The sequence below is a fragment of the Bombus pascuorum genome, chromosome 15 (assembly GCF_905332965.1).
Source record: "Bombus pascuorum chromosome 15, iyBomPasc1.1, whole genome shotgun sequence".
Taxonomy (NCBI): Eukaryota; Metazoa; Arthropoda; class Insecta; order Hymenoptera; family Apidae; genus Bombus; species Bombus pascuorum.
Genome location: NC_083502.1, coordinates 7,612,146 through 7,627,649, shown reverse-complemented (window position 1 = coordinate 7,627,649; position 15,504 = coordinate 7,612,146). Strand labels below are relative to the sequence as shown.

General features: G+C 32.0%; 2 protein-coding genes across 5 annotated transcripts in view; one reads left to right on the top strand and one right to left on the bottom strand.

The window, feature by feature from the left end:
- Positions 1-3,570, top strand: part of LOC132914437 (vacuolar fusion protein CCZ1 homolog) — a 43,917-nt gene extending 40,347 nt beyond the window's left edge. Inside the window, exon 10 of the mRNA XM_060973565.1 lies at positions 3,180-3,570. Coding sequence (XP_060829548.1) covers positions 3,180-3,268 — 89 coding nt within the window. The 3' untranslated portion in view covers positions 3,269-3,570. The remainder of the gene's footprint in view (positions 1-3,179) is intronic.
- On the bottom strand, positions 1,373-15,101 carry LOC132914429 (ran-binding protein 9). Of its 4 annotated transcripts, XR_009659587.1 has the most exons (9): positions 14,851-15,101; positions 10,258-10,613; positions 9,902-10,089; positions 9,274-9,386; positions 8,732-9,160; positions 8,148-8,474; positions 7,608-7,791; positions 6,493-6,663; positions 1,373-4,557 (listed from the first exon to the last, which is right to left on the bottom strand). XR_009659587.1 is itself a non-coding variant. In XM_060973542.1 (7 exons), the coding sequence occupies exons 1-7, from the start codon at positions 15,095-15,097 to the stop codon at positions 7,658-7,660; spliced, it is 1,794 nt and encodes a 597-aa protein (XP_060829525.1). In that variant the 5' UTR covers positions 15,098-15,101; the 3' UTR covers positions 7,451-7,657. The 4 variants fall into 4 exon arrangements, 1 of the variants encoding a protein (XP_060829525.1); XR_009659585.1 differs by lacking the exon at positions 6,493-6,663; XR_009659586.1 differs by lacking the exon at positions 1,373-4,557 and having other exon boundaries at positions 5,021-6,663.
- Between the last annotated feature and the right edge of the window lie 403 nt (positions 15,102-15,504).

The window sequence follows — 15,504 nt, the reverse complement described above, 5'->3', positions numbered from 1 at the left end:
TATAGCTATATTATAATATAATTATGTTTAAATTGCATTTAAAGGAAATTATTATTGTTGGTGTTGATAAAATATGTTTATAAATAAAATTCTTCCCAAATATCATATGATTCAACATTTTACCCCTTCCATTTAATTAATTAATACGTAAAAATTTCAAATTATCTCTTGTATGTTAAAGTAACTGATCAGTTATTACTTGAAACGTTTTAATACCATCCCTTTCATATATATATATACACACACACGCGCGCGCACACACATACATATTACTTACACAATGGCAAAGATTTTGAACCTCAAACGGTAAGAACCAAGAATAAAGTTTCAATAGTAAATATGACTATGTTGAAAAAGAATTAATGATGAACGTTCGACAATCGTCAAAAAGATCCTTGGTATCCAGAAGACGAAAATATGATGACTGTTAACCTTCTGACACGACCTATTAGCTTTTTGCTAACTTATTAGCATTTCCACATTTAAAAGCGTTGATTGTACCATTTTGTTGTTTGCGTATTTCATGAAACATTTGGTCGTAACAAAATAAATTTAACGAGCAATTCATATTTCCGGTTTTAGGAATTCTTTAGATGTTATGCACTTTTGCATATAATTTACAAGTATAACTGTATTATGTATTATTGAATGTATACATCTATTGGACGACATTTATTGTAATGAATTCAACTTTTTAAATGCAATTTACATGCTTTCATTTTTGTATATATGTTGGTAAAGTTAAAAGAAGATGATCAACATGTGGTAACTTAACAAAACCGATAATATCAATTATGGATAATATAGAGATTATCGGTAATTTTAAACACATAAAATAAATTATTTAATTATGTAACAATGGAAAAAATTAAGAAATCAAAGACGATGCTAATAAACCTATTTAGACAAAAATTAAATATTGAAAATACCATTCCATACATCTCTTTAGTCTACCAATAAACAAATTTTACCAAATACCAAAAGGCAAAAGTACAAATTATACTCACTTTCTCTCTCTCTCTGTCTCTTAGACTTAATGTTACAGGAACATGTGACAGATACCTTAAAATTCCTAAAGGGCGTGAAACTGAATCAAGATGACGTTAACGTCAATAATTTATTCTTAACAAAATAAAGAAAACCCTACCAACATTGACTAATCATTAATAAAACATGCTATTGTAAAAAAATTAAATAATAAAATCACTTCTTATATAAATTAATATAATCAACGAATTTCATAACTTGTACATTACTTACAAAAAAAAAAAAAAAAAAATGTAAAAAATGCCTCTTGCAATCCTCTTTAAGAAAAGTGAACGTAGAGAAAAAGTTTGCAGGGTTTTTGTTGCAGTGAATGACAGAAACAGAATTCAACGAACAATGTCTCCAAATCATACTGTATTATTCGCAAGATACTCATGGCTCTCTACCTATAGTACAGAAAACGTTTAACACTAAAAGTCGTCAAATTGTATTTTTCTCCTCTTCCATCGGTCATACGTAATCAAAGCATTCGTTCTTTCTCTCTTATTTGTTTTAACTAATCTCAGTCTCTCTTTCGCACGCACTCGAGTCCACTCGTCCTTATGAATTCGAACTTCAAACGGTTGCTATGCTTGCGTATATGTATCTAGAACGACACGAATACAGAGATACATACAGAGATATGTATGTGTGCCCTATACATATACACACACATACAAAATGAATTAATAAACATTTTTTCATTGAAATCTCACACGTACACTATTAGTTCATACGATATTAATTCTTTCGTTTTTTTTTTCTTCTTTTTGTTTCATTTACACACATATACATGTTTATATACCTTTTGCATGTACGAATACATACACATGTATATATACGTATCGCGTATTATATAATATAATATACTATGTCGCATATAAAAAACAATTACTTATCGTAGAATACAAGATTGTTTCATACATACATATAAATACACAAGTATATACATATATATATATATATGTATGTATGCTCCCTCTTTTTGTTTTTTAATTAATTGAGTAATTCTTTTGCAACTTCATCATCGTCATTATTATTGTTGTTACTTATACAGTTGTCTATTCAGTTTTCGTCGCAACCTTCTTACTTCGCCTCCTATTAATTTTTTGTTATAAACTGTTACAATCGTTCCCTCGTTCCATGGCCGAAAATCTTCTTTACATTCGCATAATAGTTATCTTTTTAATTGTTTCTTTATCTCCTTCCGCATCTATAAAGAAATTCTAATTTCGACGAGACGATTAGTTTGGTTAGAAAAATTCGAACTAACAAATTCTATACAATATTTAATATAAAATTTCATTTCTCTGATTATACTAATCAATTTACTAATTGATTTAATGAAACTTATACAATCGAGAGGATCGCCATTTTAATTTACTAAACTTCAACGTTAATGCTAAGTATAAAAATTTTCAATTTTCCACCCGCTTAATTTAAAACCACAGGTTGTGTCTAATCGAAACTTTCACATTTCTTTCGAAACATTTATAAGTGGTTAATTAAAATTTACAGAAAGAAATATTTCAAACAAATGAATCATTAGAGAGAGAAAGATAGAAATATAAAACACCGCATATTTTACAACGTTCTGTTTAATTATATAACTTTTATTAATTTTCACTATATAACTCCAATAATATCTTCGACCACTTACAATCATTCAGGTTCGTATAATTCTCCATTTGTTTTTTTAGTTGATTTCGTCGCTCAAGTTCGACACACTCTTTATCATTCTTTTTTTTTTTTTTTTTTCTATTGTTTTCTTTGGTTTCCTTTTTTACAAATTTTCTCTCGTAATCACACAATGTATTCCTTAATTACATATCACTAATACACGATTTATGTTTTTTTGTCTTGTTCGTTTTCTTTCGTTTATTCAGTCGAACCTAGGGCGAATAAAATTGAAACGAAGATACTTAACGATCGTTAAATCGATTTTCTAACATTAGACAATAGTAAAAATTTACAAGACGACCTACAAAATAAGAAAAAAAAAAAAAAAAAAAAAAGGAAAAAAAGGGAAGAGAGAGAAACGAATACCAAAAAATAGGGGAAAGAAAATAGTTAAAAGTCAAGGATTATTGCTTTATCGTTAATTCCTTCGTTTGCTGTGGAAATCAGATGGAAACAGAACGATCGTCGAACAGAGAACGCGATTCTCACGTTACTTCTAACCTTAATTTACGATAATTATAAGAGGAGAATATCCCGTTTTATTTATATATTATCCTTTTGAGTTCTATGTTTTCCTTCTTTTTTTGTTTCACTAAGAGCTAACAATTGATACAAAAATCGACTCGTTGACCATACGATTAGAAAGGCTATCAAAATAATCGACGAGGGATTAATTAATCGTAGTTGTATCGACGAGACTCTTTTCTCGTTCATTTTCTCAATAAAAAGGTGATGCTGACTGGTTGTCAGCTATCATGCGACGAATCATGTGTCAAAGATTTTAATCGCAAAAAGAAGCAAACGTAAAAAATGTCAACAGAATATACAACGAGGCAGTGCACTAAAAAATTGAATAAAATATAATTCGTTTAAAAGTGCTACAATAATTCTGAACATTGAATGGAACGAAAATTTCAGTCGCTACTTTTAACCAAACATTTATAATTGACGAGATCGAAACAGCAGAGAATGAGCTGCAAATTTCGTGAAATATCAATTGAAATTTTATCACGTAGAGTAGAAGCAACGAATGTGAGGTTAAATAAGAAACTTAGAGGAAAATGTTAATTGAAAGGAAGGTCGGACGAATGATGTTAGAAACCCACCTGAAGAGAGTTATTCATCGTCTGTTGATGATAAATTACACGAAAATACGAAAGCACGTCCCATTGCGGAAAACGACTCGATCTATTATGGGAACGAGGGAACAATCTCGAGATGATGGTAAGTTACAGGGCTAGAAAGAGGAAACGAGAAAAGGGTCGTCTTGGCAGGTGTTTATACGTCATCCTCCGCCTCAAGCTTGTTCACCGTCTTCGATCATCAATCTCTTTCACGTCCAAAATCACTTTATTATAGTGAAAACGATCTCATTTCCAGCCTCAATATCCTATTTATGTTTCCTTATGTTTCTTACATCGCCAGCGCCATCTACGTCCTCGGAACTTCGTTTGCCTTAAGTTTGACTGTTAATCCTAACTATTTCCTCTCTACACGTCCGTTCGTGATCGTTAAGATCGTTTCCCTTCTTCTTTTTCTTCTTCTTCTTCGTGCTTCACTTCGTTAAATCAGTTTTCTTGTTTGGACTCTGGAAAACTTCAATCGATGTTCATTGTTCTTCGAATAATGATCATTTAGCAATCATCTTCGTTCTCATCCACGTTGCCGTAACGTTGTTTACTTTTGGTGGGTCTCGAGAGCGTGTACATTATGTTAGACGATTGTGTGTCAGTTGTAGCTGTGTGAGATCGAGCCAGAGAGCCAACTGTCGGACTCTAGCTGAAGAGGCACGCGATGTCGCGAAGTTGTTGCTGCAAGAATATTATCTGCTCCACGTTCCGTCTCCATATCCTAGAACAAACAGGATCGCTGTATCAGCACACGTTTCCGACACAATTTCCAATTACATTCGATTCTTTCAACATGACTGACTATCTTTTGGACTTTTGTGCCTGTTTTCTTATAATGTGACTTATTGATTTAGAGATGTAAGGAATTTTATGATTTCAGAGATTGATTAGCAAGTCATAACTAGACTGTAGATTTTTATGTGCTTATAGCAAATTTAAAGGAGCAAAAATGCACAGAATGTATATAATATGCAAAAATATGCAAAATATAAAAAATAGTTACTTTTTAAATTATTCTTTAACGGATGAGTTAATAGTAACTGTTTAACAATGTACTTTCTATATAAATGAAACGATCAAACAGATGACTGACTTTTTTATAATCGGCTTCCAGAATTTTGCGTATAAATCGTGGCACAAGCACAGGAGATGTTTATGAAGGCGAAAGTGAATTTTATGAAAAATATTTTTAAAAATCTTTATGATTAATATAAATATTGACAATAAAATATTATCGTTATATTAATAATAGTTTAAAGCTTTCATTCATCCTTAAAAATTCTCATCTTCATACATACATACATTCATATAGGTACTTGATATACTTTATAACATTTAATTTTTCTATATATATTCATGATCATCGTAATGAAAAAAAAAAAAAAAAAAAAATTCACGCAATTTAGAAATATTTGTATTATATAATTAACGATAACAATTGTTCAACTTCTCTTTTGCTTCTAGATATATTTTATTATACAAAAAATTAATTATTCGAAAAATTGAGTCCACTGATGATTATACATACAAAATCTTTCGAAATTTGTATGACTGAATATTTAAAATATATAGGCTTCGTTAAAAAAGTTTTCGTTTTATTAATACTTATGTTTTTGGCAGATGCGCATGAGCGCATTTGATTCAACGCGATTTAAATATTGCGCACCAAAAATGAAATTCATGGATTTTAATTATATCTCACACGTGTCGAGTTTCACATTATAAAATTGTACAAAATTTTGTATAGCTTCTGGTCGAAACAATTTACAACGATATATTTACAATAGTATTTTCATTGTCGCATTTTTGTCTCTAATTAAAGCTTGATCAAAGTAAATTTAATCGATGGCGTAGGTGTACAATAACGTATACTGTTACACAGTACATGTTCTTCTTCTACAGAAATTACTATATCATTTTCAGGATTACCACAAATCCTGACATAATAAAAAAGCAAAATCAGATTTCTTTTTAAATCTTCTCCAACGAGCATCGTATATTACTTTAATTAATTATTAATTTTTATAAAATGAATTTGTCGAGGTGCGTTTATCTATTTACTTTACATACCATAAGTTCTCATATATGTTCGAAAAAGTCATAATACCGATAAATAAATGGCTGCTAAAACATTAAAAAATTAATTGAACTTAAAACTAAATCGCTAATGTATATTTCAAGCTATTTTTTATACAATGAGTATTGTGAAAATTAAAATAAAAAATGATACAATAATATATAATATAATATAATATAATATAATATAATATAATATAATATGATATAATATGATATAATATGATATAATATAATATAATATAATATAAAATAAAATTTTTGAAAAATATTCATATAACTTTTTCCATGTATACTTAATTAACATTTCAGCTTGACCACAATGAAAGATCAGGAAAGCTGTTAAAAACGTATAGTTTCGAAAATATGCGCAAACATAACACTAGAATCCGTTCGTTAATATTGAATATTGCAATAACTTTCTTTTTCTACAATTTGAAAATAGTTTCTCGCAATAAGAACACTTGTTGGTACAATTACATCAAGAAACAAATTCGTAAAGTCTCTTAACCTCACAGAATTATATGTATTCCATTATTACCGCAGAAACAGAGATACAAAGAATTCGAATTCACAATACCTGTATTATCTTAATCTCTAATTACAGCACCATTTATAAAACCAAGTGGGGAAAAACAAGAGAAAATATATATGTATAATTTCGTCTTTCTTAACGCATGAGAAAACAAAACGATTCCTGTATGGGTGTTAAAGAGTGATTCAATGAGACGTTGTTGTATTTTAAAACCTCCTATAATTTTAGAAAAATATATAAAGTCAAATATATGTATATGTACCAGTTACATGAAAATGATGTTAAAGCTAGTTTACAAAAATGATGTCAACTAAAGAGCCATACACTATCCCGTTCTCTTTACAAGATACACGTGTAAATGATCATAAATTATGTGAATGGTTAAACGAGTCGCTATCTACATCGGAAGTAAAAATGTACAAAAATGCGGAAACATTCCTGTCGAAAGTCCAGGGATAATTGATACATATCGACTTGACGAATCTCGAAGAAGCATCACCCTCGATAGAAATTGCACCATTTACAATTGCGACTAGCTTTCTGCATACTCAATAATAACAATATCTCAATTACAACAACGTAAATATAACTTCGTTATTGTCGTCCAGAAATTCTTTTACAAAAATCCAAGAGGCGAAACATGCTCTCTCATTCGCATAAATTCATCCAACAGAGAACAACGTCGATGATTCATCGTTGTTTTAACTGCAGAATCTAAATTACAGCAAAAGCGATTCATTGCAAGAAAAAATAGGGAATTACAGTTCCATTGGGAGAACAAAGAACGAGAACAAATGAAAAGAGCCGATTTCTCGAATGGCGGAGCAGTGAACAAAAATCAAAATGCTTTATTCAATCCATAGAGAACGGACATTTTATTATCAGCAAAAGTGAACAAAATCAATAAAATCGTGATCGTTTGAACGGGCCACGATGTATAATCCTCTTCTTATCACAAAGGTAGTGGCTTAATTTAGAAACGTACAACGTAGGACAATCCATCTCTCCCTTTCTCTTTCTCCTCGTTGATACAGAACTACGACTATAAATCGCGGTTATGTTACAGGGCGATTTCTATGATGTGTGCGATAGTAACGTGTATCAACTATCCCCAGCTTCTTCTAATCGATGCGTAATTTACGTGTAAGAGAGTTACTAACCAAACTCGAGCCGGCAGAAGAAGCAGACGTGGCAGCAGGGGTAGGCACCGTCAATATTGAATGATATTGTCTACGACCGCGAAGCCGCATGCCCCCAGACCAGCGTGTGACATTAGCCGTACCAATTCTCTCGCGTGAGACGCGGCCACTTCCAACGGCGGCCGTCGTGGCAAGTTACTCGACTCTAGAAGTATCAGACGATCGGCATTAAATTCTCGTTGTAAATCCGAATAAAATACGTGAAACTAAGGTACGTCATAAGATACGTTAGAATCAAAGACTAAATCGAAAATAAAATTCGACTACGTTGACTCAAACGATGTTGCTATTGATTAATTATACACGAGATACCGTGAATACGCACAGATTAAAAATATTAGTTTTTACCGTAATTAAAAAAAAAAAAAAAAAAATTATACTTTATATTAGAAATGCTGTTTTATCGTTAAATTTGAATATATTACTAGATAATCATTCTAATTAAACATAGGCCATTTAACAAGCACTTTGTGCAATAGTTAAAGATTGTAATTTTCTTACCAAGTATGGCAGAATTGAGTCTCGCACAGACGGTTTCCCTCTGTTGGGGATCGAGTTGCCAACCAACCGGCGAGTTCCATGGATTTGCATAGGCTAAAAGACTGAACGCATCTTGAAGCATCTTTTTATTGCTTTCGTTTTTTCCGTGTTGTTGTCGCAAATGTATCGATTGGGAATATAACTGTCTTCCGAATTCTAACATCTTTTCGATTGCCTGTTTATCCCCGCCACAAAGCTGTTTCTTATAATTCTTATTCGATGTATTTTCCATATTGCAATTACCGTTCTGTTGTTGTTGTTGCTGAATTTGATTAACGCTATTGTTCTCTGGGAACAAAAAAAAAATTTATTTGCTTTTAAATATTTCACAAATTCGTAAATATTTGATGTGATAGATGTAACTGGACTGCAATATTTTTTCTTAAGCGATTGATATATAAATTGAATAATTTAATAAATACAAATTTTTAATAATACAGTTCCATTGTATTTTTTCACTTTAAATTTCTTGTCTTTGCCCTAAGAACGACTTCGACGAACGTAACACGATTAAGAGAATAAGAAGCAACACAATAACATCTCACCCATATCGACGTCTTCCCCGTTCTGACACTTATACCCGTTGGTATTCAAATCACCATTTTGATAGCCATTTTCGGTATTACTTTTCATGCCGTTTATAACATTCTCTTCCATATCTACATCGTTTTCAATTTGTCCATTAACAAGCTGTTGTTCGGTCGAACCATTCATGGCATTGTTCATATTCATCTCCTCGACATTGCCATTTGTTGAGGATTTTGTGTAAGCCTTCGTAGACTGTATAACACTAGTTTGATTGATATTGGAATTCTGTGTGATTTCCGAGTCACTGCCGTTCACCATTTCAACGAACTGCCGACATTTTAGGGCGAAAAGAAGATTCGGATCCCGTTCGAGGAGACCCGGATACAGCCGACTGGTTAATTCTATTGCTTCTCCCATTCTGCCCGCTAATACCAGCTTTAAAATTTCTGAAACGATGCATATCATCTTGTTATATTCCTCCTATAAGGGGAGAAACGAAGAAAGAAAGAAAGAAAGAAAAAGAAAAAAAAAAAGAAAAAAAACGGTATTAACTTCTTACTTTGTCTATTTTTAATGGAATTAAGATCTTCTTCGAATCCCTGACCAGTACTATTGGCAAAGGCTTCGGCAGTGGCACAGTAACCATGATGGACCAAATATGTTGACACCATTCTGAGAAAGAAGTAAACAAAATCTTCTAGAGCTTAGTGCATAAATTTTCTGTAACGGTGCTTTTTGTGTCACGAATTACTACATGTTCGTAATACATTTAAACAAACATTTTATTGTAGATCCTCGACGTACGCGCCAAGTCTACGTACTTTTAACGTGTACACATTATTATGCACATAGAATATAAAGTATATGTCTACAAGGTCATTCGACATTAAACTGACGTAGTAGAAAATTACACAAGATGCACCGTGCATGCGATTATTAAATTTATTAAATTTTCAATCACGCGCTGTGAGTTCAGTTTCGACCAATTTGGAGAACAATGGAAGTTAGTTTGCATATTCGTGAAAGTACTGGTCAACTCGTCAAATAATTAGCTGAATTTTGCGAACAATCGTCGATCCCCGTTTCTTTCGTGAAACGGCCGAAACTTGTACCTCGATCATTTTGTAATAATATTTACGACGGTAAGGAGAGTAAGGAGAGCAAGAAAATAAAGAGATGCGACTCACTTGTGGAGGACCGCTTGCCATTGACCCTGTCCGTGATCTGGTGTGGGGTAGTTTATAATTTGCAATCTTGTTTTGACGCGGAGTTCGTTAAGCATGTCATCGATGTCAAATACAAATGGTTCTTGTCCGAAGTTTGCATCGACTACCTCTCCTGGAGTTTGAAGGCCCACCGTTGGATATAAATTTGGCTGTAAAATATACAACGAACGACGATTAACGAATCGTTATTTAACAAGTCGTGTAATAAATCGTTTTATTCTTAATGAAAAATATTAGCTTCGGCTGATCTGGAGGAAGACAAACGCGGATGAAGGTTTACTTTGTTACGAGCCCTTCGATTTTTATGCACTACTAACCGGAAGATCGGTGAAGGCGATACCAAGATGGTGTCCATTCTTCGTGTAGAAGGCAGTGTTATCAACAAGATTTACACCACATCCGATCACATCTCCTGTGGTGAAGGTGGGCCCGTAAGGTTGTCCTGTTCCAGAAGAACAGAAACTGTGCCCATCGTCACCATGATACCCGTAGGAGTGTTTGTCCCAACCTGGCAACCTATTCACGTTCACTCCATGGGCAGACAAGCCGATTCCCATGTAACCATCTCTGCCTTTACTAACGATTTTCACCTCGAAATAATAAAGACCACAAGCAGCTGGTATGCAGTGCGTTGTACGTACACTTGCGGCATCCTTGTGAGTTTTTCCATAACCTAAAACGGTGTATATGTATGATATTGTTTATTGATTTCATGTTTTAATTGCTTCTTACAGTAGAAGGAATTTTATTAAGAATTTTAGGTGGAAAAATAGGTTAGAGAAGTAAAATGGAGGACACGGTAAAACTTGAAATAACGAATTTAATAAGAAATCGGAAATTATATTGAATTTTAAATATATATTTAACAGATACAAATTATTGTGCACGATAAAGTGCATAAAATACGTATAGTGTATATAGTGTATAAATATTGAATATTAATTTTAAATTCATTACTTTTCTAATAAAACATATATCTTAATGACATCATGTTAATTATTTTATATAGAGAAAATTGTAGTAAATGAAATAACGTCTTTTTGAAATAAATATAATCTTCTAATTATATATAATAACGGTATATAGGGAATACCTTAGTAAGATAATATAATAATTACCTAAAATAATAAGTTATCTTGTAAAAATGATATTTATTCTCAGAAATAACAAAATAATCGATTCCTTTCGTCTCTCTTTTGAATGTAAGTTCGGCTCGGCCGAGGAAGTGAACTTATATAGGAAGTGAGCTAAATCAGCGAACATCAGGGTACGAGGGTACGAAATTCGAGAACAGAAGAGAAGTGATCGGCCGTCGCGATCTAATCGCTAATCTTGGATGCACTTGCAATGTAGCGATGCAGTTTGTCGACCTAGTAACCTACGGTCACCCATTTCACATATAATTAAGTACAAAGGAATTATTAACGCGTCTAACAAAACTTTCTATGGTAGAACGATTGGCTGTAACGCATCATTTTCCGTCAAAATAATCGGACGTTAATTATGTAAACATCGATGTAACAAATTAATTTACGGAACGCATGGTCTGTCACTCGCGAATAATAAACAAAGGTACACACTGATTTACTCAATCGATAATGCGTACGTTTGTGAATGTTGCGAAGCTACTTGCGGCTATTCGAATATCTCGAATGAAATTGTTGGGTTAACAATTTAATAGTAATTTTGAATAGCCTAATAATAGAAACAATATATAGCGAATGAAAATATTATAATTATATAATAAGGATATTACCGTAACAGTATAATTAGTAATTACGTTTATTCACAAGGGTGTAAGTTATGATTTGCTATTGGAAGAGGAAAAATAAGAATTACGAGTGAAATTATTAAAACGGATATTAAAAGAAGAAAATGAGACGAAAAGAACATGTTAAAAAGTTAGAAAAGTAAACAAGGGAAATACGATATATTCCGATAAACGCTTAAACTGCAGAGTATTTTCTCAATATTTATTACTGAACATCGTAACGGCTAACAAGTATTTATTTTCTAAACTACTGTTCAACGAATACTGTACTTTTTCCCTTGGAATGTTTGATGTTAATGAAAAACGAAGAGGCTCGTAATTAATGAGTTTGGATTAGCACGCTTACGGACGAGAGAGCGCACTAACACAGACGTGCGCACGTGCAGCCACGGTCAATTAAATTTGACGATATCCAAATGGCCTTATTAACAAGAATATTGCAACGATTTAATTCGATGGTCATTATTTGATGTTTTGATGCTTGGATTTCGTTAATGAAATAGTTACGAGGGTGCTATTATCTCGTGATAATTTCATTCCATGTTATTGTCAATTTGTTCAATTTCGTATATAGCTATATCCGGAGTTACTAGTTCCCTCATAGGAAATGCTAATTGTGTCAACAAAAAGATTAACGAATTAAATCGAGGAGCACGGATTTTTTGCTCTCATAATAAAATATAAAATAAGTTTGCAATTAGATTTAATTGTAACAGAGAAGTATAAAGTTCAATTTCCCGTGTTTAAATTGTCTTATTGATTTATTCGACGTACGTTTAAACAATTCTATGTCTGTCTTACTTTTGCTAATAACTTGCAATCAGTTTTGTATGAAGTATTATTTTTAACATTGAGCAAAAATTTGAACGATAAATATAAAGAAACAGTATAAAAAAACATAAAAATTAATTACAATGCAAAGACAATTTAAGATAGTGAAAGCGGGGGAAAGAAACAGTAACACAGATTGATAGAATGAAAAAATAAGAAGGATGGATAAAGTATAAATTGCATGTTTTTATATTTTTTTAATTTTCATCGAAGTAAACTGTTTTGGAAACTGTTTCTATGCAATTTATTAAATATATAGTTCTTAAAATTTTTATCGATTATGATCAAACAATTGCTGAATAAATGATTAAATAAGACTAATGTTACATGAAAAAATTAGATATTTAGAAAAATATATAAATTAGATAAATTAGAAATGAAACTAGTTTTTAGTAAATTAATTTAGCTTAATTATCATAATATTTAATCTTAAATATTTGAACATTGATCATAAAATATTTGAAATCCTAAATAATAAGATAAAGAAGATATTTTTTCTATCAAATGATTTAAATATTATTATTTAAGAATGGAAATTGTGGAAGAATAAAGTTCTATGGCCGATAGTAACAAAATAACATACACTGTTAAGAATTCATTATACTGCTTTTATTTCCCTTATGGAATAGGATATGTTACAATGCTATTTCCTCATAGTTGCAAAGACTTACTGTACGAATGATTACTTATTTGAAATAATTAATATTCTGATGTTAAAGAAACATATAATTACTGATGTTGTTGTAGCATTACTTTCTCATATTAACGACATACCAAATTACATACAAGTTAAATACATTTATTCAGCTGTTAACAGTACTTTGAATGATCGTATAAATTATAAGTAATTAAAGTTCATAGCCTTAATCATTTCTACTTTAATTATAACAATACAATAGCTCATTAAATAAAGATTTAGTATAATCTTGATGGACAATCTCTGTGACAAACAGAAATAGAAAAGAATTAAGGTTGTTATATTTTAATCTTCTTTGAGTATGTCTGTACTTGTTCACAAAGGATTTAAAAGCCACTTTATAATCTACATACAAAGAACGAATATAAAATTGAAAAACAGGACAAAAATATTAAATAAGAAAATAAATAGTTAAAAAAGATCAAGCGTGAATAACAACTGAACAAATTGTTTCAATTTGTTATTAAAGTGCAATTCTAAAAATGCAAATAATATATTTTAATTTATGGTGTTTGCTGCAGAAAATTTCCAAATCCAAAATCACAAATGCAAAACATTTACGTTAATTTGTTAATGTAGTCGATGAAACCATAAAACATTTTACTGACAGTTTATTTATTAACCGATATGTCTTCTGCAATTGATCTATCCTTCATACCTTTCGATATACAGTAATATGTATTCATTTTATGAATCTAAAAGTATTACCTCCTAGCATTATCAATAATCGCTGAAACAAATAATCATTCAATATTAATTAAATGGAAGTATAACACAATTCCTAGATTCTTTTCTTACTTAAAGAGAAAAACATCCTTGTGGCTAAAAACAACTTTTTAACGCTATTTTTTTCAAACACAGAATAACTAATATTTAGACAGCCTCGACCTTAATTTGGAAATCAGGATATAACAACAATAACAATAACACGATTCTTGTCGTTCATCGAAATTTTCATGGATTTATTCAACATCTATATATACATAATAAATACGAATAAATACCAATGGTAGAAAATAGTGAAAAAATTCGTCCACTTCGAAACTGATTGACGACGAGAGACCAGGGGGGGGGGGAGCAGGAGCGAAGAAGAGCTCGCGAGCGAGTGCGCGAGAGAGGGTAAATACGTGGAAGCTGTAGGCGAGCAGGAGAGAGAAAAGTAACTGTTCAAACATCGCAGCTGTCATTGCCATTGCGCCTTCTCTACGCAGATTCATTTTTCTCATGAATATCCGGAAAAATCATCGCCAGAACCCCGACACTTTAATCATAAGGGATTTCGATCCACTTGCTATTTGAAATAAATGTTTGCACACGATAGAGAAATAATAACCGAGCGATCGAGAGAAAGTCGAATAGAGACCATGACCGATCAGCTGATTCCTTTGTTTAGGTCGCTGACACACGCGAAACGGAGCCCTGCCATTTTCAATCGATATTACAGCTCCGTCAAACGATTCGTCCGTATCAAGCAAGAATTCGAATCCTATTGGCCGGGATCGTTCCTCGATCCTTCGTTTCGGGCAATGTTAAAAATCGTCCGCGAGAATTCTCTGGGTGGCAAAATGAAAAGTCGTTGAGAGATATAGAGGATCGAAATGAGAAACGTACCTTTGTAGTGAACACGAAGATTGTTTTGGGAGAGGCCGATGTAATTGTACTTGTCCTTGGGGCTCCATGAACGTGGCAGCGGTGTTTCCTCTTCGTTTACCATCGGATAAAGCATCTTTAGTGGATCAACGGGCTGACTTTGCCCGGAATTCGTCTGAGAAGGCTCCATAACACTCGGTTCCTCGCTGGTAGCGGCCATCTTTCTCCTGGGCAGCCCCACTACTTTCGCCAGTGGACTCTGCTTCATTGACTGCGCAACGCTCCTGCGCAACTCAACTTTACCTTCGGATTCATAAAGTCCTTAATATATAGATAATCTACTTCTTTGAGGAAATTTTGGATTTGCACTAGTGCTGACATCTGGCGTGCTGACATTATTATTGGATACAATGTTAAAACTTATCAAAAGCATATATAATATATTTCAATATATTATATTGCCTGTATAATAGAGGGGAATTCCCTTTCTGTATATAATAAATGTGTTCTATTATAGATATTTCAGAAATGATAGTAAATTATGAAAAAGATATGAAACTTGAATATTAAGGAAACATAATTAATTTTTGTCTTGTTATTGTGATATATTACAGTTTACACATTGTGTGGTAATTATTGAAAGCCTATACATATACCTTTCGTTGTATTTAATTA